At 42.4% G+C, this 25,358-nt stretch overlaps 1 protein-coding gene across 1 annotated transcript; it reads left to right on the top strand.

Annotated features, from left to right (window-relative positions):
• The first annotated feature begins 8,715 nt into the window (after positions 1-8,715).
• On the top strand, positions 8,716-25,216 carry LOC128310701 (uncharacterized). Its single transcript, XM_053047404.1, has 6 exons — positions 8,716-10,427; positions 10,554-10,898; positions 20,262-20,450; positions 21,560-22,200; positions 23,736-23,967; positions 24,051-25,216. Exons 1-6 carry the CDS (start codon positions 8,716-8,718, stop codon positions 24,109-24,111), a joined length of 3,180 nt encoding a protein of 1,059 aa, XP_052903364.1. The 3' UTR covers positions 24,112-25,216.
• The last annotated feature ends 142 nt before the right edge of the window (positions 25,217-25,358 follow it).

Raw genomic sequence — 25,358 nt, 5'->3', positions numbered from 1 at the left:
ACGAGCGATCGGATGCGCCGATCGCTGTTCTCTAATCAGTGTAGGTAGCAAGCACAGGACACGAGCGATCGGATGCGCCGATCGTCGTTCTCTTACCATTCCGACCGCCGTCGAGTAAAGACCATTCCTGTGTAATAAATATCGGTAAAAGGTATCGCGCAACCTCTACATTGGTGACCCCGACGTGATAAATTTCCGACGATATTCCCGACGTCATCATCCCAACGTGATAAGTTTCCGACGAAATCCCCGACGCGATCATCCCGACGTGATTATCCCGACGTGCATCCCGTGGGCTAGCAGCACATGTTGAGCGAAGAGCCACACAGTCGACAACGCGTACATTTGAGCAGAGTGACGTCAGTGTAACAGTGTGCAAACAGTGTAAGCACGAAAGCCAATCGTTTCCCGTAAGGCGCTTCACTGGATCGCGAGGCAGATCGCAGGTCGTGGCAGCCAGAAACACCATCGCTTTTTGGAGCAACGCGGCGTTAAGGAGTCAGCGCCATCGCGTTTTGGAGCCACGCGGTGTAAACGAGCCATCGCCATCGCGTTTTGGAGCCACGCGGCGTTAAGGAGTCAGCGCCATCGCGTTTTGGAGCCACGCGGTGTAAACGAGCCATCGCCATCGCGTTTTGGAGCCACGCGGCGTTAAGAAGTCAGCGCCATCACGTTTTCGAAGACACGCGGTCTAGATAAGGAGCACCAGGAAGCAGTTTCGGCAATCGTCAACCGGTGAGCCCGTTCCGTTTTCGATTTTTTTTTCTTTCTAAATTTTTTTAACATTAGTTTCCAAATATTCCGTTTTTGTGTACTACGCGGTTGTTTTTTTTTCCTTTGTTTTACAACATACAAAATTTTTAATTTAATTTTGCGATTATTATTAATAGTGTTATTTTTCCTGAGCGCGAGTTAAATTTTAAGCGCGTTTAGTAGGTTAGGAAACAAGTTAGATTTTTTTTTTAATTTTTTGCAAACCGTTTTGTGTAAACCACAGTGGTGATGCCTCCGAAGGCTGGTGGTGATGGTAAAGCTGAGGAGAGTTCGAGTACAACAAGTACGACGAAGGTGTTGGTTCCGGGCGATCCTCCCCTTGGGGTAGAGCGTATATCCACAAAGTTACCAACTTTTTGGGAAGACGTTCCAGAAGTTTGGTTTGCTCAAGCAGAAGCGGAATTTGAGCTGTCAAAGATCTCACGGGAGCGCACTCAATACACTTATCTAATTGCTGCACTTTCCAAGGAGGTATTGGCTAAGGTACTGGATATTGTAAAAAGTCCAGACCCGGTAAAACCATATTCCCACCTAAAAGAACAACTGTTGGAACGTTTGACAAGCAGCGAGGAAACGCGATTGTCAAAATTGTTGTATCATGTGGAGATAGGAGACAAGACTCCATCAGATTTTTACCGTCACATGTTGCAGATAGCTGGCGATTCTACCGATCTTTCAGTAACACTAGTTAGAAAATTGTGGAAGTCAAGATTGCCTAAATCGATTGAGGTAGCCTTAGTTGCGGTAGACACGAAGGATCACGCAGAGCAATTGCGGATAGCAGACAGGTTGTGGGAATGCACACAGTCTAGTGGGTTATCCGAGGTGGATGCTCGTGATAGGATCACACGCGATTCGGCGTCGCACGATATCCGGCGCGAAATAAGCGAATTACGCGACATGATCAAGAACATGGTAAATGGTCCCCGCCGACAGCAAGGTGATCATAGACGCAGTATGTCCAGGGAACGAAGAAATTTCCAACGAAGATCGCCATCCCGGAATAGGAAACCATTTTGTTGGTACCATGACCGATACGGTAATGCAGCAACCAAGTGTGTGAAGCCCTGTAATTTTTCCACAACACGAGGCTTAACATACTCACAGGAAGGAAAAAACTAAGCTGCTCGCGGGAGTTGGCGGATCTCCCTAGAGCATTTAGCATTTCTCCTCGTTTGTTCATAAATGATACGATGACATCATTTACCTTTTTAGTGGACACAGGAGCCGACGTATCCGTCATTCCATTGCATTTAGCTGGTAAAGTGTATAAACCTACAGATTTAGTTCTGCAAGCAGCCAACGGAAGTACCATAGTGACTTATGGCACGAAGCTGGTTCAAGTGAGTTTAGGTTTCAAAAGAGTTTTTACCCATATTTTCATCATAGCATCCGTCAATCGTCCTATAATAGGAGCTGATTTCTTATACAAAACCGGAATACTAGTGGATATCAAGGGGCGTAGGTTAATTGATTCGACAACAAATTTAACGATCACAGGATCGTTGGCACTTGTCGATACTCCTACCCCAAAACACTTTGTAGTTGAAGCAGGAGAGTTCGGACGAGTTCTACACCAGTTTCCATCGTTAGTAGAACCGCCGGACTATAGGAAACCTGTATGTCACAATGTGTTTCATTATATTGAAACCAAAGGCCCTTTACCTTTCGCTAAGCCACGTCGCCTTGACCCGGAAAAGCGCAAAGTAGCGCATGCTGAGTTTCAGCAAATGGTGGATTTGGGAATTTGCCGGCCATCATCATCACCAGCGTCCTCACCTTTGCATATGGTGCCCAAGGGTGATAACGACTGGCGACCATGTGGGGATTATCGCAGGCTCAATGCTATTACGACGCCTGATCGATATCCTATCCCACACATCCAGGATTTTACCATGCAACTGCAGGGTTGCAAATTTTTCTCAAAGCTAGACATTGTGCGAGCATATCATATGATTCCAATAGCTGATGAGGACATACATAAGACGGCCATCACTACCCCGTTTGGTATGTTCGAGTTTTTACGAATGCCTTTTGGGTTAAAAAACGCCGGGCAAACATTCCAGAGGTTCATGAACAGTTTGTTCAACGACCTCAGTTTCGTATTCGTCTACATTGACGACATTTTGATTGCCAGTCCGACGAAGGAAACGCACCTTGAACACTTACGCATAGTGTTCAATCGGCTGGCAAAATACGATTTAAAGATTAAACCGTCCAAGTGTGTGCTAGGAGTATGTACCATAGATTTCTTAAGCCACACAATATCAGCTAATGGAATCATTCCGTGTGTGGATAAGGTAGAGGCGATAAAATCATTTCCAACGCCGAAATCAGTTAAACAATTACAACGATTTGTGGGAATGGTTAACTATTATCACCGTTTCTTACCGAGCGTTTCTAATACGTTGAGACCATTGTACAACTTGATAGCACAGCACGGTAGTAAGAAATTAAAGACATTCGATTGGTCGGAGGAGTGTGACAAAGCGGTTGATCAAGTCAAGTCGGACCTGGTAAAAGCTACGATGCTGTCACACCCTAGGACCGATGCAGTTTATTCTTTAACCACGGATGCGTCCAATTTCGCCGTGGGAGCTGTACTGGAACAGCAGTATCAAGGGAGTTGCCAACCATTGGCATTCTTCTCTAAAGTAATCTCTCCAACCGAACAAAGATATTCTACGTTCGATAGAGAATTATTAGCAATCGTGCTGAGCATCAAGCATTTCAGACATTTTTTGGAAGGCAGATCATTTACGATATATACTGACCATAAACCACTCACCACAGCGATGACGTCAAAAGCTGAGAAATCGCCTCGACAAAATCGTCATCTAGATTTCATTTCTCAGTTTTCAACCGACATTCGTTACATAAAAGGAGATAGTAACATAGTTGCAGATACTCTCTCGCGTGTGGCAGAAACGGATTCAGTTAGTAATTTGGATTACAAAATTTTCTCTGAACGCCAACATAATGATGCACAGTTAAAAAAAATTTTGGAGGACGAGAAAAGTAAAAACTCTTCTTATAAACTTGATAAGCTCTTGCTAAGCAAAACAGAATTATATTTTGAGGTCTCAACGGGAAGAAATAGACTGTACGTCCCAGAATCCTTACGAAGGGAAACATTCGACGGTGTGCACAACGTCTCCCATCCTGGCATAAAAGCATCTAGGAAAATGATGACTGATCGATATTTTTGGCCAGCAATAAATAAAGATGTGGCCAATTGGACTCGTGCATGTTCTGTTTGTCAAAAAGCGAAAGTAGTTCGACACACAAAATCACCTTTGGAATCGTTTTCATTGCCAAAAGGAAGGTTTGACCATATTCACATGGACATTGTTGGTCCTTTACCTCCATCTGAGGACAAAACATACCTATTGACAATAGTAGATCGCTTCACGAGATGGCCAGAGTGTTATCCTCTAACTAATATCTCAGCGGCTACTGTTGCTAAAACGTTCGTGGAGCAGTATGTGTCCAGGTTTGGATGTCCGTTAAGAATAACGACAGATAGAGGAAGACAATTTACCTCAAGATTGTTCGAGGAGTTGACCAAACTAATGGGTACACACCATATTGCAACTACCGCATATCACCCACAGGCCAACGGTATGGTTGAACGTTTTCACCGTCAACTGAAGGAAGCCTTAAGAGCTAAAGGGGACTCACCACGATGGACAGTTCGATTACCATTAATACTTCTTGGCATTCGTCTCTCTTATAAAGATGAGATCAGAGGATCGCCAGCAGAAATGGTCTACGGTCAGAGTCTCCGATTACCTTCAGAAGTTTTCGTACCATCAAGCGACAAAACCAATGATGATACAACTGATTTGATCGTTGATTTGAAAAAAGCGTTCAAATCAGTAGAACCATCGAGTCCCAAGAACAAAAACAATGTAACCAACTACAAACCTAAAGCTCTAGAAAATTGTAGACAAGTATTTGTCAGGGTTGACAAGGTCAAGACTGGACTTCAGGCACCCTATGAAGGTCCCTATACCGTGATTCGAAGGTGCAGAAAATTTTTTATCATTCAAATAAAAGATAGAAATGAATCGATTTCTATCGATCGGCTAAAACCCGCTTTTGAGTGTGAGGAACACACACAGACAACCAAGCTACTGGGAAAGTCCCCCGAAACGAGACGACAGAAACATGTTCGTTTTCGTTCATAATATTACCGCCTAGTCCGCAATATGCGTTTGATGGCACATATAAAATCGTGACTACGTCACTGGGGGGGAATCGTGTAGTGACCAGCACCATCTGGTGAACAAACGCTATGCTCCTGCCGGCGTTTCCGAATTCACCACTTTCGAGAGTCACCCTGTGGTAGTGCAAGTAGTGTAGGTGGCACGCACAGGACACGAGCGATCGGATGCGCCGATCGCTGTTCTCTAATCAGTGTAGGTAGCAAGCACAGGACACGAGCGATCGGATGCGCCGATCGCTGTTCTCTAATCAGTGTAGGTAGCAAGCACAGGACACGAGCGATCGGATGCGCCGATCGTCGTTCTCTTACCATTCCGACCGCCGTCGAGTAAAGACCATTCCTGTGTAATAAATATCGGTAAAAGGTATCGCGCAACCTCTACAACGGGCATCATAAAAATTGCTATAAAATAAGAAATTGCCTACTTTTAGGCGTTTAAGAACCGAAACTGGAGCAAGGGAAAGTTTTATTTTGGATAACGTTTTAACGGAGCCACTAGTTGTCAAAAGCAGTAAGGAAATGCGCAATATAATTTATCTCGGACTTATATTCCTGTTACGTAATACATCTAACAGCTTATATCTCGTCATTAGAAATTCATTCATTTAGCGACCATCAAGTTCTAGTGAGTGCTGCTATTATCGGAACCAGGAAGTACTAGTGTTATAGCATGAAACATGAAACGCTCGTCAAATTAGTTAAATATTCAACAATGATGTGCATAGTTTCGGCAACGGTGAACAAACACTGCACTGTGCGGTATAGTGGCAACAGTACCATCATTTATTCATCGTACCGTATCCTTTGTACTTCGGTGCACAGAAGATGTCGTCGGTGTTGAACTTTCGTTTGAAGAAGATGGGAAATATCGGATGGTTTCATTTTGTGGCTTTTGTTCTAATTCTAATTGAAGGAAGTTCACTTTTGAAGATGGAATATGAATTTTAATTCATACATTTGATGTACTTAATGTGAGACAAGTTAGAATCTTTTTGGGTAAAATGTTACCTGAAAAACATTCAAGAAAAACTATTACTTTTCAGACGATCTTAAGCTATTCTTCTATAACTTTCAATACAATAATCAATTGCGTCCAAAAGGGAAATATTTAATGGAAGCTTTTAATATCGATTGGGATATCTTTATTTTCTCAACATACCATCAAAAACTAATTAGCAACACATAATGAGCGATTCCATTGGTTACTTAAAAGCGACTCGTATTAATTTGAGTAGCAAATACTTGAACCTTCTTCCACTTCGGGTAATAATGCAGAAAAGTTCAAGAGCCGGTAGACCAAATATATTGCTGTGCGCGCTGTACATGAAGCATCCTCGTCTCGCCAAAGTTGTTGATGGATAAACAGCTCTTATGTGGGATGCATGTTTTCTTGTATTCATATCCCGCTTCTCTTTTTTTTGTCGTTGTGTTTGTTTTGCACATTCGAGTCACATTCAAAGGCGAACCAAAAGTTGGAATATTGCCCAGAATGGAAGTTTTCAACCCATTCAAAAAGCAAAGTTTGGCTCAAGCTTTGAAAAACTTAAACTTAAAATAAGCTTGTTGTGGTGTTTCATAACCACAGCGATGAATATTCAAGGCGCCGAATTTTCATCTCTTTTTTGCTGTTTTTTCCCCAATGTAGTAAAATTAGTTTTCTTAAGTTATTTTGTACTATTTTTATGATCATATTATTTTAAACGTTGTTGTGTCGGTTGTGTCCTTCGGAATAAAAACAAACCTGATTGCTTTATTGCTCTAGTTAGGTACTTCGATTAATCGAAATAGTTTTCTGTCGTTTTATTGATTATTTTTTCTGCTGACGTATAATGCTGCATAACAAAACACAAGCACGCGAATAAATCGTACCATAAACAATAAACTGGCTGCACGCATAGTGGGTGCTTGCATAAAGAAGATCGCGACACGGATTCCATCTGCAAAAAGCATTTATAACTCTATTGCGCTCCGTTATCCTTACCGTATACATAGACGCCTAAACGTAGCACCTAAAACGGATGAATCATTTATTGCGAAAAATCCTTGCCCCAAAGTACGATAGTTTTATTGGGTTAAGGACTGTACTTGCTTGCTGTTTTGCTAATGGGTCCGGTGGTCGGTAGTGTAGCGGTTAAAGCAATTATTGTGTGTGAAGGATGTGTGGAAGGCTTATGGAAAAACCTCGAAAAGTTTTCCTCCACAAATCGGGGCCGTATACTTGGTTTTGCATTTTGAAGGTAAAACTGCCCTCCAGGGAAAAACGATGATATTAGATGGATGATTAAAAGTTTTAACCCCACCATGAACGTAACTATATGCATAATAAACCATTATATGCTGTGAGATTGGAGACCTTCAAAATTGGTACCAGTTTAAACTGTATCGTTGGTTTCACTTCATTTAAACAAAAACAAAACAAAACTTTCATTTGTGCTTTCATCATTTAAACGCGTACCATAGCGCAACCGTAATTCGATCTGCTATTTAAATGGGCTTTTCTTTGTGGAAACGTTTCGGGAGTTGTTATTTTCCATTGTGCTGCAAAATTTTCACCACTAACGATGTACGAATTGCATCGCAAACGAAGCTAATTGGACGGAACCGTCAACACCAGCGGAGACCAACCGGGGGCGCATAGAATGGAAATAGATAGCGAAAAACGCACACAATCACTGAACCATTGAATTGTATCCATAGTGACGGGGTTAGGACGAAATGATTCGATCGGAATGATGATTCCGTAACAGTAATCCATGCGAAGTTATCTGCCAGGCACAATTGTTATGCTCTTGTGCTTTTCTATTCTTTTTTTCTTCCATTTTGAGGCTTTCTACCAAAAAGCGTAACGAAGGATCACTCATTGTACTTTTTATTTTAAATCTATTTCTATCTAATCTAAACAATTTAAAAACGAAATGTGTGCGATATGAATCTTGTACCGTACTGGTTGAGAAAATACATTGCAATATAAATTATTATGATTTTGCAGAAATTAATGTACAAAAATAGATTAGTGTTAAGAAAGAACAGGTTAATTAACCTGTTATAAAAATAATGTTCAAATTAAAAACACAAAAACTCCCTTTACAAGTTGGCACAAATACTTAAAACGTAGAAAGAAACGCAATAAAAAATACCACCTTAAAGAAAATCGAAAAATATAAACAAATTAATATGTAGCCTGGAATAAGCCCCTGGAAGTATGCAATCATCGCAGTAGGCAGGATTCAATGGGAATTAGTAAATTAATGTAGCACTTTTTCATCGCTGTCCGCTTTGTGACATTGAAAGTTCCAAAGCCTCCGCGAGGATTGTTTAAAATAAAACAAAAATTGCATAGCTTCAGGCGTACACATCCAAGGCACAATACATCGCGGTAAGCCGCAGAGGAGAGCAGATAAATTATTAATTTTCATTCTTGGAAATAGGCAATGATTGTCGTTTAATGCAGAATTATTAGCCGTTTATCCACGCAGTGATGCTTTACATTAACTAGCAAAAATTGATGAATAAAGAAAACCCCCGGTAGAACATATAAAACGTTCTACTGCTGCTTAGAGCGCATACTTTAAGCCAATCTGATCGTTTACGACTGTAATAACCGTTCCACTAATGTTCCGTTTGCATTTCCTTTCCCGCAGCATTCATCAGTGCGGTCGTCATGAATAAATCATTGCAACGACTTACCTTCCTTCGGACATCCGAGCACCGAGATGGAGCGAACCGGCCAACAGTATGGCCGGGTTGCGTACTGCCCGTACAGTGACTCCAGCTCGTCGGAATTGCAATCCTACGTGCGTCCGTTCGACACGGTACGAGCGCTACACGAAACGGTCGTTTCATTGCGTACGGCTCTCGAGGAGTCGCGTCGCGAGGTTGATCAGCTAAGGCAGCAGATAAGCGTGCGAGAAACGGTAGAGCAAGGTAAAGTCAGTGCCAGTTTCCGAGCCGTCGAACTGTCTGACGATCCGCGAAAACAACAATCAACTTATGGTGTAGAAAAACCATCCACATCGGGGCTTCTTAAGCAGCCATCAAACCTGAACGCTAGTCGTGAGTCATATGAAGACATCTCAACGACTGCAGTGGACGATAAAAAGTCTAAAAAAACAAAGAAACGAAAAGTTAAGACACAGCCACCACCGTTAGACGACAGCTGTTCCAGTCCGCCGGCAGTGGAGGAAGAACCCAAACGGGTAGAAGATCCAGTCCGACCGAAGAAGACACCGGTCAAGGATGGTAGCTCTGCGGCACACCAGAAAGTGTCCGTAGTTCCCGACATACAGATAGTTTCGCATCCCGGTGGCGGCACACATTCGGCCATGGCGTCACGAATAGACGTGAAGATCAAGGTGTCTTCCAACATCAACATGGATGGCAGTAGTTCCGAAGCGGAGAGCTCCGAATGTCTAAAGGAGAGCTCGCCCACAACGCCCGATGCCGCAGCAGATCAAACGCCGGAAGATGACGAAAAGACGATTGCTGAACCGGACGAACGTGTACCGGATGACGATGTGACGGTACGTGAGGAAGTACTGAAGGCGGACGGTGTGGAGAACTTGCGCGTGAGCGTCGTCAATGAGGAACGGTTGAGTGTGAGCAAAAGTTCGGACGCCATCAGCATCAAGCAGATCTCGTCGGAGAATCTGCATGTGGACACCGATCGGCAATCGAATGCCTCCATCTCGGAGGGAGATAATTCGGTGTTTGCGGAAGATCCGGCTACTACCGCCCAACCGGACGGGGAAACACAAGGCACTGGACCGATTACAGGTAGCTACACGTTGGCTGACCCTTCCGGCGATTCTCGGCGAAGAATGAAGAAAAGCGAATCGGAAAACCAGGAGGAGGTGGACGATATCGAGTTGATCTTCTCGTCGGACGATAATGCGAAGGACATCACACAGGAGGATCTGGTGTCGATATCGGATTACGAGCCGTGGCACGAGGCCGGTCAGTCGGGCACTCCGGTGCTGGTAAGCTTCACCAATTTGGCGTCTGATCAGGAGAAGATGAGCTCGCTCGAGCGCAGCGACAGCGAGGTGGTCGAGGGCTACGAGCTCGAGAAGGGCAAAAGCCTCGAAAGCCAAGACTCGCTCAGCATGGACAACATGAAGAAAAGCATGGACTTTAGCACAAAGTCGTCCAGCTTGGAGAAGGACACGAGCATGGACTATGGTGCGTCCGGTGGCAGCGTAATCCCCGCCCTGTGCCGTGCTTCGAGCAGCCAGGATGACGATGGTAAGCAGAGCGATAGTTTCGATGTCGCTGGTACGAATACACTGGCGGCCGCCGGTGCGCTGGGACGTCGCTGGACCAACTACAACGTGCTGATTGAGACGGACATCTCCAAGTGTGGCATCACGGAGGAGAACATTTTGGAGATGGGACGTCGCAACACTTGTCCAAATCCGCCCGCCTATCGGTACGTTTGTGCGTCCGATCCCAGCGGGACGGCTGGTGATTAATCCTTTGCCTAAATTAGGTTTATATCTCCACGTGCTGAGGTACTTTTCGTTTCCTTTTTTTTCTCCCCCTTATTTACCCAAAGTCCCATCATTCATCCGGGCAGTCGCATGCAACCGACCGGTGCGGGCACCAATCGAAGCCCACTGGCAGTGAAGTTCTCCCGTTCGCCACGCACCTACTCACCGCACCAGTATCTACCGCCGGGGAAAACGCTCCGGACCGTGATAGCGGCTGAAAGTGGCGTTCGAGGAGCGACCGGTGACGAGGTTAAGCGCTCCCAGGCAGCTCAAACCGATATATCGGCCCTGGCACAGCAATGGCGCTCCGAAACCCACCTAACCGGCTCCGAGTACGTGCCGGGGCTGTATACGCTACCGTCGAAGTTTGTTCCACCGACACCCGGTGGAAAAGGTAAATTCCCACTCAGGTAAGTTAGCCGTATTCGGCTCTTTCTACGTATCCGTGGTTTATTAGATTTGGAGTTCTTGTTGAAGCTAAATTGTATTGCATGCACCTTTTGACTCTTGGAACAGCCTCAAGGCTTCAAGGAGCTTGAGAAAATACACCCACCTAGATCACACACCCAGAATACACATGTCGAGAATAGCACACAACAGTCTACTGACAGCGTCACACTTTACACTAATGTACTGCAGGCACTAATGTACAGCGTATTGCCTACTTTACGGCGCACAAATTAAATGCCGTGCAAATGAACCGAACTCAAGGCGAGCCGATATTCCATCATGCTTCTAACCCTCGCGGTTCTCCTTTCGCAGGAAAAGCGAAAATACAATATGCTTCATTCTGACGATTCAGTCCTACCACCGACGAAGCGCAGATTCACGTTGATTTTGGCTTATCGATACGTACTATTTCGTCCGTGTCAAATCGATCGAATCGCCTAGTGACAGGTGGTTACGGGTGGTAGACATTTCTGCGTGGCTGTGGTCGTGGCAGAAGCGTGGATGGTGCCACTTATTAGAAGGTTGATATTTCCTTCGTGTTTTTGCCTGTTTTTTTTTGGCTTTTTGCTTGCCCTATCCCATCGGGTGTGCATCGGGAACACCCGCAGACTTACGTAAGAAGCTGCCACGTGCAGACGTTACGCTGTGGATGATGTTCGCAATCGATCGATGGGCGAGAAACATTTAAGAAGCTTCATCATCTGTGCTAGGATGTGCTCGATACCATATTTTCGTGCATTGCCTAATAGACATTAGATTTCTTAATATTTAATCAATAATTATGCATTTCATACCTACTTTTAATGACACATTTTGGTAATCAAATGTCACAGGAAAAATTGTACCCATAAATATTTTGCTGTTCTTGATGACACTAAACGCCTTAAAGTATGCAATTACTACACTAAAGGTGATTGATTATGGGTTAGACGATCTAGGAGTTGTCCTGGGTCGATTGAAAATGTACACTGTATACTTCTGGGGCTTTTTCAAGGGTTGTTAAACTTAAGTTAACCTGTCAGAGATTTCTCGAGTGTTATTAAAATGTGCTAAACAATTATTCTCTTAAATTATGAAAATAGTGTGAATAACTTTATTTCTATTTTAATTTAATTTTCTATTTGATTCTATTTGATTATTTTTATGTAAAATTTAAAACGTTAAAATTTTATGTATTGCTAGTGGAATAGCAAATAACAACATTTTATGTAGCTTAATTTGCAAAACAAAATATTTGAGTATTCCCACAAGGACTATTTTGTGATTTAAACGTTTTCAACTGATTGTTTGTTTAAAAGCAATGTTAAAGACTTATTTAAATGTTTTTGAGTTCGCAGTACAAAAAAAAAATATTTAAAAGTCGTACCACAACTCTTCTAACGTATTTTAACCTGCATAATTAATGGAATAAAAATCAAGCATTTTAGTCAGTATGACAAACCCGGTAGTTCTAGTGTTAACTAAATACACATTATTAAAAATGTGTTAAAATTCATGTAGTCGAACAAAAGCATTGAACGGTTTGTTTAAAGAAAATAAACCTTTTTCGAACACAGACACACGTTTTTAGTTTTGTTACTTTAGATTAAACTCATCTTCACGCGAGAGCAGGCAATCTGTCTTATGTAAAGAAAGATCAGTGCTGCTAGGCGAGAAATGGGAGACAATTTTTTGCTTTACTTTTCCAACCAGTTTTGTTTGCACTCTCCGATTCAGCTTGTTTGGCACTTACAAACAAACAAACAAAGAGGAGACGAAAAGCAAACTTTTCTTATGACAGGAAATTGATATCTATTTATCTGCCTTCGGCGGTCTCGGGTAAAATCGATCGCTCCGAAAGTTGTGTATCGGCACAGCCATCCCGTTTGCACATCACCAGCAGATAATACAGATCGTTCTGTAACTACCGGAAAAGTTGTGTGACACATGAAGAGACACAAGGCTAGACAGTGCAAAGAAAGGATAATATATTTAAATGATGTCAAACATCAGCTCAATCCCGCTATCTGTAACATATCCGTCCACGCTTCGATGTGGGCTACGCATCGAAATGGATTGTGATGTGGTTCGGCTTCGCAACCGAACCAGCGTTATGCGTTTTCTGTTGTAACTGTTGCTATTTTGCTTAACACACACTTAGCCATGCACGAACAACATAATCATAGAGTGTGAAGCTGCTCATGAAAATTGATATCATTCGTCGGAAAAGATACATTTCCATTACGTTCGGAGCATTTTTTTGATCCGCCCGTGCGCATTTGGAAAATTCGAGGAAACTAATCTTCATGCAATCATGCAATAAATTCGCTAGATGAGGAAATTAAATGGCTGCAGGTTTTGTAGGTAAATTGATGGTTGGTGCATATTTGCATACGTCATACGCCACCATACGAGTTGGTGGTGTGTCGGAAAGAAACGATGCAAGTTTTTATAATTTGATGATTGCATCCCATATTTGAGAGCTAATGGTCTTGGTCTCTTCCTACTCACAGCTTCACGCTAAGCGCTTTAGTGAGAGGAAATTAACTCTCGCGATTGAGCATCGTTACAACGCCTGAAAGTATGCAATCATGGTTCTAAGAATTCCTTTTTCGAGGCGTTACACACCATAATGGAATGATTAGCATACCTTTAGGCGTTTAAATTCGAACTAGCGATACGTTTATGTAATGATTTACATTATTTTTAAAGCTCAATCATTATTGATGATGATCCTTCAAACCAATCTGACGAATTATCATTTTACAAAGTTTTTCATATAGCTAGGTGGAATATTTACAAAATATTCAATCTAAAAATTGAACACGGTGAGCGAGGTAATGGAACAATCAACATTTTGACCTTATTTTTACCGTTCCCTTTCCCGAGAAGCAATAAATTAGATGAAGGATCAAGGTTCCGCAGTCAAGTTTACCACCTGTTGCTCAGCCGACGTTGTAAGCGTTCGGACTGCGAGATAAGCTTCAAATATTAATACGGAACCCCGGAAGATTTTGGCCAAGTAAGGAAACATAAGTAAGGGCCCGGTCAAATTTCTGATAAAAATAATATCTTTTCCTCTTCAAGTAGTCAAGTTGTTCTAAGCTTTGGACATCCAATGTAGTATCCTCTGTTAACTGAACCCGGTGCTTTAACGACGCACCCAGTATGAAAAATGCTGATTGGTATTAGTCATACGAGGTCCGAGGGTCTTTTGGGTTCATTTTCCGCCTCCCCGCTGTAATCTCACTCCTATTTAACCATCATCGAGAATGAAATAAAAACAAAACCAGATCAGAAAAGACTTAATGAAAAATCACTTTCGAAAGGGTACCGGACGACCGACCGAATGCTAAATGGTACGAAGGAATAAAAAAACACCCCACAAAGCTCGTTCGTATTTTGGTGATGGTTTTCCTAATCCTGCCAACTAGCTTGATTCATGCGAGAAATACGGTTCACTTAGCACGGGCTGGTCATACCGGAGAAATAGTTGATTAAAACCGCTGTCAAAATGACGCGCAAATCCCACACATTTGAGTTCAACCTTCCTTCGGTCACAAGGTCACGCCGAAAGCGAAAGGTGCTGCTTCTGGTGAACATTTGGCGATTCGTTGCGATAAGGTGCTTTTAAAAGAGTGATGCTGTTGGGTTTGATGGAAAAATAAGCTCACTGTATAATTCACAAACTGTCCACCGGAGTGTTTAGCGCTGCGTGCGGGGGAGTTGGGAGAATGTGTGCCAAATTTTATTTATTACGTCGCCACAAACCATACAAAGCGCTGTATGCGGTCCTGTCCCGGTGGCGCCGAACTTTGCAACGATCTCCTCTGCTCCTGGGCGACATACACTATAGTTTGGACTGTGGATGCTATTTGTCCTCGAGGCGCTGTGACGGGATACGAATACGAAAGCGGTTGATTTGATGCGTTTACTTTGTGTGATTGCTACTGTGGCAGTTGGTTTAGGATGGTAAAAGTAAAGCCTGTATATAATAATCAAACTTCATCACAGAATCCTTTGGCTAAAAAAGAAACAGATGGATACGGTTTACGATTTTTTAAACGATTTGCAGACCTACTTGGACAAGTAGTCTGTATTATGAAAAACTAATCAGGCCACAGTTAATTTACATACAATTTATACCAACTGATAAACTGAGAAACTGATAAAACGAATAAGTTGTGAGCATATTTTCTCCTAAAGAATTCTTGATATTCTGGAGCAGTTGTCAAATGGTCATGTTTTATTTTCGTTGTTATAATATTGATGAAATGTAATTTGTTTCTAACTCCACTGCATCGTTATGTTGTGGCGTAGAAATTAGGTAGGCATTGTAAGTATTATTCGTTAAGTTTAGGATACACTCCTTATTTAGGGAGTGCCCAAGCGTGCAGTGGAGGATCAATCCCCTTGGAGGCCCAGGGCGGAATTTTTCAAGGGGGCCCATAATTTTGCTACAGCATTATCGGTGTTAGGGAGATGTACTTCAAACATGACGTAACAACACCAGCAAAGTCTCGGAAAGAAAGCTCCCTTGCGTACATCTCAGAGTTCTGTTGCGTAGCCCTGTAAACGGGCCTAGTAAGCTAGTCTCTATATATAAACGTTTGTATGCGCTAAGGAGAACCATAACGCCACTACTTGGATCGCCATTAGCTGGTACGAAATTCCATACAAAACCAGCTGTTTTCAGATTGCCGATACCAGGAGAGCATCCACAGAAGAGGTAGCACCTAGTACAGCAATTTTGGTCGAAAACCGCCGAAAGGTATGCAATGTTTAAACACTAACTTTCCCGTCGGTGGAGAAAAATTTCTTCGAAAACTACCAGTTTCTGAATGTATAGTACCAGGAGAGCATCCACGGAAGAGGTAGCTCCTGGTACTGCGCCGTAAGGTATGCAATGTTTATACACTAGGTATGCGCCGTAAGGTATGCAATGTTTATACACTAACCTTGCAACCAACTTGCAATGCAAGTTTGGTGCATGCAAGAAACTTGCAGCAAGATAGCGCGCAAGATGGCGCGCAAGATGGCGCCCAACTTCGTACTTGCATGCAACAAACTTGCATGCAAGCTTGCATGCAAACTTGCATGCAAGTTCTTGCAAGCAAATTCTTGCATGCAAACTTGCATGCAAGTTTGCATGCAAGTTTGCATGCAAGTTTGCATGCAAGTTTGCATGCAAGTTTGCATGCAAGTTTGTATGCAAGTTTGCATGCAAGTTTGCATGCAAGTTTGCATGCAAGTTTCTTGTATGCAAGTTCTTGCATGCAAGTTCTTGTATGCAAGTTCTTGCATGCAAGTTCTTGTATGCAAGTTCTTGTATGCAAGTTCTTGCATGCAAACTTGCATACAAACTTGCATGCAAGTTTGCATGCAAGAATTTGCTTGCAAGAACTTGCATGCAAGTTTGAATGCAAGCTTGCATGCAAGTTTGTTGCATGCAAGTACGAAGTTAAGCGCCATCTTGCGCGCCATCTTGCGCGCTATCTTGCTGCAAGTTTCTTGCATGCACCAAACTTGCATTGCAAGTTGGTTGCAAGGTTAGTGTATAAACATTGCATACCTTACGGCGCATACCTAGTGTATAAACATTGCATACCTTATGGCGCAGTACCAGGAGCTACCTCTTCCGTGCATGCTCTCCTGGTACTTTAAATTCGGAAACTGGTAGTTTTCGAAGAAATTTTTCACGACCAACGGGAAAGTTAGTGTTTAAACATTGCATACTTTTCGGCGGTTTTCGACCAAAATTGCTGTACTAGGTGCTACCTCTTCCGTGGATGCTCTCCTGGTATTATACATTCGGAAACAGGTAGTTTTCGAAGAAATTTTTCTCGACCAACGGGAAAATTAGTGTCCTGGTACTGGTGCAATTTCGTTTATACTTTAAAGTCACTAAGACGATATTCTTCTCTGCATTTAATTTATCACATAGAAACAAATGTTTTATATAACCAAGGAAGATATTTTTGATAAATTTTTTACCTTGTAAATTAATTTTTTTGCTATAAATTAACTTTGTTGTAAAATTTTCAAAAATCGCACAATCGGCACAAATTTTTTGGGGCCCCCAACACGGCGAGGCCCTAGGCGACCGCCTACTCCGCCTACCGTTTGATCCACCGCTGCAAGCGTGGCACTCACGGTAGGATATATTTAGGTGTGCACGAGGTGGCTATCGCTCTTTTTCTTCTGGCACAACGTCCCGAATAGTGTGGCAATTAAGTAATTATTAGTGAAAGTAAAAGCTAAACTAAATAGAAGTTTTTTTTTAACATTTAGAAGGTTGTTTGCTAATATAGGTTGAAATAACATCGAGTGATTCAGATACAGATTGTATTGATTTGATAAAGGTTTTGTTCTATCGTCTGTTGCAAAATATTTTACCTTGGCACCATAAGATCTTCAGTAAATGGAAATAGATTCCTTTAGTGTGCTCTGTTGGAAGCTTTATGCTGTTAGTGTTTCCGAACCTTAGCCAATGGCCAGCGTCACAAGATCGTTGACGATATAACAGCATTAATGTTTAGCAGCCTTAACTATTCCATATCAGGAAACTGTTTCTTCAATGTTATGAAATAGTACTAGAAACATGAAGCAATTTTAGGAATCTTCCAGAATTGCTCGCTGTTCGCCCTAAATTGGCGAGGTGGTTGAACACGTAGTGAGGTGCGCAATCTCTGAAGTACGTAGACAAGTTGAACAATCAATTGCAATTGGAGTTCCAAGTCATTTATTGTTGAAGATTACAATGAGCTCCAGATCTTGATACCGGCAGTAATTTCATATGGATGGATCTGAATGAAAAAGCTACGTACCTTAAATGTTAAAAGGGAAAACCCAACAATTTTATCGTTCATGAAGAGTACATCTTGTGAAGGGAGAATGGTGTAATATTACTTGCAATAGCATGGTGGCTCACTTCTACATCAATAATATCAATAATAAGCTACACGAATCAATAAATATGCATGCATATGTATAGCTCCCGCTATTAATGGATGAGCTGTATAAGCTCCAGAAATTGAGTTAAACAGTTCAGGTAAGAAGGTGTAGGAAATGCAGATGAACATCACGAAAAGGCCAGAACTCTGAATATCAATTAAAATATGCATATTGTAAAGAATGAATAGCAGATATTCGCCATGTCTGCCTAGCGTTTAGGACGCGTGGACGTAGATCATTAAAGCTGTCTCGTAAAGTTAAACAGCTTTTCTGAAGACAGGAGGGAAAATCAGAAAGACTTGAGTAAGAACATCTTATAAAACACATAAGCGTGATCTCTCGAGCTTCCGAGACAAACTCCTTTCACAAATCGATACCAATCTTCAAAACATGGATATTCGCCGTACATCCATTAGCTCAGCAACAACTCTAATGCAAGGCGCTTGGTTAAGCTTGCGACCGGAAGTATTTTTATGGCATGTTCTAAGTAGACGCGAACGTGCTTAACGAGTGCTTGACGGTTTCAACGTAGAAGAGCTTCCTGAATCTGAACACATTTTTACATTAATGACACGCCTATATGTTCTGTCAAAAATCCGAATATAGATGAAGCTTTTAATAGTTCCCATCACTTGTACGTAACACATAGTCGATTTAGTAACCGTTTGCTACATTGGGCTATGGTAAAACAGTGATGTTTAATTCATCTGCTTCTGCCAAGACCTGTGTTGAGTCGTCTCAGATCTCTAAAAATTCCACCGAACATCATGTGGTGTAGCTTTTTGTTAAAGAGTTGATATTTTTATGTCCAAAGTGTGCTTTTCTCTATGTAATGCCCAGCTGTGATGTCACACTGCCAGACATGGGCACTTACGCCCATGCCGGTTTCAATACGTATTTTGCAGCCTAATGCGCAAAAAGGGCCTAACAGGTCCTTTAGCTCCTTTTTTTATGGCATGTTTTGCACCACTCGAACATGTTAGTTCACCATGTGCACCGCCCCAGACACACTAGCCGGTGGAACGCCACATAGAACACTTTTATCGTGTTCCATTCTTGCGGAAGGATTATCACCAACATCAGCACTTTTCAATTGTCATTCCTACACTCTATGGTGGCTATGGCGGCATGGCCAAGAGAATGTTGCTCTTTTGTCGACATTCCTGCTGCGTTGCCGGCATCCACGGTAAGCCTTGTTTTGCACAGGCGACTCGACAACTTGGCGTGACTTTAACACATTTCGCCAACACCATGCCATCCATGGCCGGATGTCGAAAATATCCGTCTTCTCCGTCTGGGCCCGGTGTGCGATAGTTGGCAGGAGGGTGTACGTTTCCACTCCGTCCACTATCTTGCACTGGGCTTTAAAATCTTAATTGTTTTGCGGCCAAACCCCCGGAGAAAACCAAAAGACACCAAAAGACGCTGCGTACAGAAGGGTGAAGGGAGAGGAAATTGTATTACACCCTCCACAGCATAATGTCTTTATCATCCGGTGGTCCGTGGTAAACACAATGGGGTTTGCCTGTCACTTTTTTGTGTCTTTTCGCTCGCCCGGTTAGTAGTTTCCTGCCAATTAAAGTGTCGCCATTGGCATACACACTCACACACATACAACCGCAAACATTCACACTTACACACACACATATGCAAAGCATTCGTGGGAAGGTAGTGAAAGGACGAAGTTAGCATAAGGGCGCAACTATATGCTCATGCAAACACTGCTGACGGGCTGACAAACAGGAGTCACATAATCAGACCTGAGAATCACACGTACAATCCACACCGCACACACACACACACCCACTCACCGATATTAGGTACAGAACACATTAGGGCATCTTCTTCTTTAGGTTTAGCGTTTTTTTTTTCTTTTGAGCCCATGGTTTCATTATTGCAGGGGTCTGAAATAAGTTATACAATATTCTAAACTTACTTAATACATTTTTAGCGGTTATTTTTAAAATTAAAATGTAACTCTTATTAATTCGAATTTTAGGTTCATAAATCGAAGCACAACATTTTTTTAAATTTTGAATTCTTCGATGACGCCTAAATGTATACTATTGATTAGCATTCAAAACAATTCACTAAGAAAACTTGAGCAAAATTTTCTAATAGTTTAAAATTTACCAAAACATAATAAAATCTTATTTTTTAAATAGTTAAATTAATAAAGTAATATTTTAACAAATTTTAAGCATAGTGTTTAAAAAACCCAACAAGGAAGCAAGCGTTAAGAAACCCCTGCATAATGAGCCGTTGCCGTTCTGTATCCACCTAGCGAAGAACACGCCGTAATCGTGGTCTATCTCTTTTGATCTCTGTACATTTCTTTGCTGCTCGCTTAATGCTGTGGAAAATCCGACGGTGTGTCCTCCGCGCGCTAGACCGTCGGACAAGACGCAGGAAGCCCGCCGGGTGCTGCTGAGCGATATTAACTTTACCAGCATGGTACCGGAGCTGTCCCGATCGGCCGATCACCTCTGCCAGCATCAGCAGGACGAGAATGGTGACCCGAACCGTTCGCCCAACTACTGCAAGGGAAACCTGCTAAGAACACCGGAAGCCACCAAAGGGTATGGGATGGGAAAAGACAACAGGACAAGATGCAAAGTTTCCGCGGTACACAACGGTCTCGTGTTGTTTTGTTCACCCAGCACAAACCCCAATGGTCAAATGGAGAAGGACGAAAAAAAATAACAAATCCAACTGCAGATGACCTACCTTCCTTGGCAATGGCTAGACGACACTTTGCTAACATAAAAACAGACTAGACGAAAGACTGAAGACGCCAGACACTATTTTTGTTTTCCAGGCCGCCTGGAATGCTTTGTTTCTTGCTAGTGCCACACACTTCAGCTCGATGCAAACGTTGTGCTTCCTTATTATTGTTTGCAATGAATCATCAGGCATCCGATAAATCTGGCTTAAATTTATGAAACGATTTATCTTTGTACGTTCCGTCTGCTGATGTCACCATGACGTGGGTGCTACATTGGACGTGGGATTATTATTTACAACTGTTGAGCTTGCATGTATTATTCCCATCTGTACTAATTTGGTGGTTTGTGTCTTTGATTTTTTGGCGCCTAAAAGTATGCAATTGTTATTCTTTTGGTTCGTTTTCTTGTTACGAAACAGTTGAGGCAATTCGTGTTGAGCGACGGGTGTATTGCATACTTTCGGGAGTACACAACCAAAACACCAATTCAGTAATTGATTGATTTATTTTGCCTAGTATTATGCCTATCTTGAAAATAATCACAAAATGTTTAGTGAACGTAAATTCACTAAACTAATGATGACTTTTTGCCGTCAGAGCTCATTTAAAGTTTAAACGTGATGAAAAATCCGTCAGCAGCTGGTTTCACTTTCTTGATTTATCACACGACGAATCACGACAGTCATCGTGACTTTGCTGGAGGTAAATTTATTTGCCATACGAAACGTATCGCTTACCGCCTAACGAAGACGCAAGAACAAACAAAACTTTTTACATTGGGCAAATCTGCACCATCTTTCGTTCTTTCCCGGCCCGGTTCTTCACGGATGATTTATGATTGTCTCAGGAGAAAGGAACCCACGCCGAACCGTTGCCCTTGCCGTCTTTAATCCCGGTCCAAACTAATTAGTAATATGAGTTTTCCACCCACTTTCGTCTCTCCCCAAACCCCCCCCCGGGCAGCATTCCGCCCAGCTTCAGCATGACCTCGCCGGGCGTATCGCAGTGGACGGTAAACGAGAGCAGCATTGCCACCCAAACCACCCAAACGGATGCGCTGTGGACGAACCGGGGCGATTCGTTCGACTCGTCGAAAAGCTACTCGGCCGGGTCGCGCTATTCCACGCTCAGCAAACATCACCGCTCGCGCAGTGTGCCCTCGATGCGCTGCGCCATCTGTCGGCAAACGCACCAAAACACTGCACTGAGACCGTCGGAAAGCATGCACTACACACCGCGCGTCACCTTCCAGGAGCAGCCGGTACACAAAATACGCGGTTCGCTGCCCGACCTACGGCACGATTGCAACTGTCCGCGCCGGTACGGTGGTCCGTCGCTGTACCGCATCCACGGCGATTCGGGCGGATCGACGGACAGCTTGCTGGAGGAGGCGGAAGAATTTCTTCGCCGGTCGCTCGAAGGTGGCAATATGCTGGCGATGGAGGACTCGCTCGGACAGCTTGACGTCGGTGTACCGCCGCCGGCAACGGCCGGACTGCAGCCGCACGTAACTTTTCACGCCGCACACGCAGTCCATGCCCATCCGCCGCTGCATCATCCAACCGCAAAACACCGTCGGTGCTCGGAAAATGACATTCAGAGGGGTAAGTACGTGTGAGCATAGATTTTACCATGCTTTAAACAGACAACCATAAGTAAGTGGTGCTTTGTTACAGATATTTATTAATAAACTCAAATGAATTTACGGTTATTTACTTAACCAACGATTTATGAAAGCAAAGTAAATGTTGAAGTCTTCAATATAAGTTTTCTTTAGGAGAGGTTTCAGCTTCACTCGACCCAATTCTGTTGGTCTTTCAACAGTATTTGATGATGAAATGAGAATCAGACATTTGGCACTGTTAACTCCAGAAGAAGAGATGACGAACTCAATAGATCCTATCCCCTGGTCGTCTCGTAAAAAGCAATAAATAAAAATATATTGCATATCTTTAGGCGCTAGTATTCTTCTGATATGCACTTTTGAGAGCAGTGAAGCTGTAATTCGGTTCGTAACGTAATTATAAGGTCCATAAGTTTCTTTTAAAGACAAAGTTATTAAGGTATATACAATTTTTTTTTGTTTCGTTAGAACGGCCTGGCCGTATCGACTTATTTTACCACGTAGCAGGATAGTCAGTCCTTGCTACGGAGGATTGGTAATAAGGTATATACAATTATTACAACTAAAATAATTACAACTTAATATATTTGTTTCACTAGGTCAAAAATTGATTTTTGGAGTACAACTAGAACACCAAGTGCGAAAAAACTTTTCCTTCGTAATTTGTATGAACGCTTTTCTCCTTCTACTTTTAATTAAGTGGGGCACCACCCTCTGCCATAAAGGAGCTCTTATCTCCTCTTTCGCATACTAGGGTACATTAACTTAGCCATATGGCTTTCGACTACTACAGCCATATGTCCGTATGAACACTTTTATGAAATTCCAATAATTAATAATTATGTAATTATAAAGCACCTCGAATAATATAATTATATTTAAATAGAAAATTCTTAAAATGTCTATAAAATGATACGGCAACTGTTTGTAATTTTAAAATATCTAGACATTCCACCTAGGATTAAATAAAGTCAAAGAAAGCCATACCAGCCAGGTCTAAAACTCTTCAAAGCCCAAGAGGTTGTAGGGCTAAGAAAAAAAATCTCCCAAGGAATTATCTGGACTCCGAAGCGAAATTTTAAGGGGTATATCTGAAGGAACTAATAAATTTCGTCGGGGGGTCCGGTGGTGTATTGATAGCGGCGCCGGTCTTCACACAACAGGACTGGTCCAAAATCCTATTCGGACCAATCATCCGTACCGCAGGACTGACTATCCAGTTGAGGGTAAATTAAGTCAAAGAAAACCAGAAAACATAAGCCAAGGTTTCTTGAGGTTTTGTAGTGTCAGTAAAGAAGAAGATGCAATATTGTCCCCACCTCTTTAAAGGACCATTATATTATAGGTCCCGAATACTACTCATTCTTCGCACTCGCTAACATTGCATTGCACTCAAAATAATGCAATACACGTAATAGTATCATTTATCATCTTTATTGTAAATCGTTCCTTCCAAATAGCTACCCGTTCTTCTACAAAAAGAAAATATTGTGTCATAAAACTCCTCTATTTCAGACTACATTCCCTCGAAGCAAGCGCTACCATTTCTGCCAAAAACGCCCAAATGTCTCAAGCCGGGCCATCTGGCGAAGGTCATCTCACCGAACGGGCGCGTCATAGTTGGCCGCGTACGGTACATTGGTCCCGTTGCCGGTACGGACACCGACGATACCTACGTTGGGTTGCAGTTGCCGAACAATTTGGGCGATTGTGACGGTACCATCGATGGGAAGCGATTTTTCGAATGGTACGTACGGTTCGCCGGGCCTGCATATGTGGTTGCCGGTGAAGGAGAAAACCAATTTAAAATTTTGTCTCGTCCAACAACAGTGAACCACTCCACGGTATCTTCGTGCCGTTCAAGAAGGTCGTCATGGCCTGGAACTCATAAAACAAAACACAACACCCATCCGATACGCAAAAGGATCGCCCCGCACGTGCAAGCGAACCGAACTTGTGGACTCCTCGCACAAGTGGACGAAGAGATGAAAGCTTCAACATGATGAAAATTAGCAAAAACGAATGAACAACAACAACAGTTGAGGAAAATGGGGGAACGAACGGGAAACCGTACCGTTGTGATACTGGGAAGAACGAATGATTGATTGTTTTTCGCCGACTGGGCAAAAAGGAGGATCGATGAAAATGATGTCCGGGAAAACAGTTATTAAATGCATGCTCCGGAAGGACTTCGTGCGGTACGATAAAATGGAGATAAATGATAAAGTGCAAGATCAATGCTAGTACACCGATTTACGTAACAACGCTGACAAACATTGACGATGTCCGTTCTCCAAGAAGAAAATGTTTCTTAAACTCACTACACACTTGTGCGTCGTGAGGTTACCTTTATGTGTGACTACTTTAAGCAGGAGTCAAAATGGAAGCAAAATGGATACAAAACAAAACCAAAAACTCTCGATCTTAAATGTTGTGAGGTGTGCTAAGCGACCTTAGCACATGAAAGCCTCCTTTCCACCACAGACACTTATTAGCTGTGCCGTAACCGCTCGGACTAAGTACAATAGAATGTGTCCTATTTTTGATATCGGTGTTTGTAGTACCCAGCAACCCTTACCCACACACACAGCTCAAGCATTGTTGTTATCCCGTTTATATGTGTGTCTGTTTGTACATGTATGTTCGGCATGTTTTGGCGAACCTGTGGGAAATCTGATAAAAGCATGCGGACACAAGATTTAATACAAGATAGGTTTCGAACAGATGGAAACTCAGTGAAAAGAGAATAGAAATTTGCAGTAAAAAGAGAGCAGACAGAAATAAAGGAAATTGCCATAATATTTGTAACTATTTACATAACATGTTGATACAGTATTATACTGTGTACAATTTTCTATTAACACCGTTTGATACGAAACATTTTATTACATTTGTATTACGGTTCGTTCGTATTCCTTTGTCCAGTCAATCAATTTAATTTTGTAAGCTTTAGTTGAAATAAGCGAATTTTTAAAATCTCCTTAAAGCAACAATTCATTATCAAAGCCATAGTAGTGAACTATGTGAAGTAGCGAATGCGCCACAGGCACTCTCTAGTCAGTTTGAAACAAGTAATGAGTTCCAGTAAAGAAAGTAGTAGTCTGAGCTGAGGAAAAGTGAGATGGAGTAAAAAATATC

Source organism: Anopheles moucheti, chromosome 2 (genome assembly GCF_943734755.1).
Source record: "Anopheles moucheti chromosome 2, idAnoMoucSN_F20_07, whole genome shotgun sequence".
In the NCBI taxonomy this organism is placed as follows: domain Eukaryota; kingdom Metazoa; phylum Arthropoda; class Insecta; order Diptera; family Culicidae; genus Anopheles; species Anopheles moucheti.
This window is presented reverse-complemented; position numbering and strand designations above follow the sequence as displayed.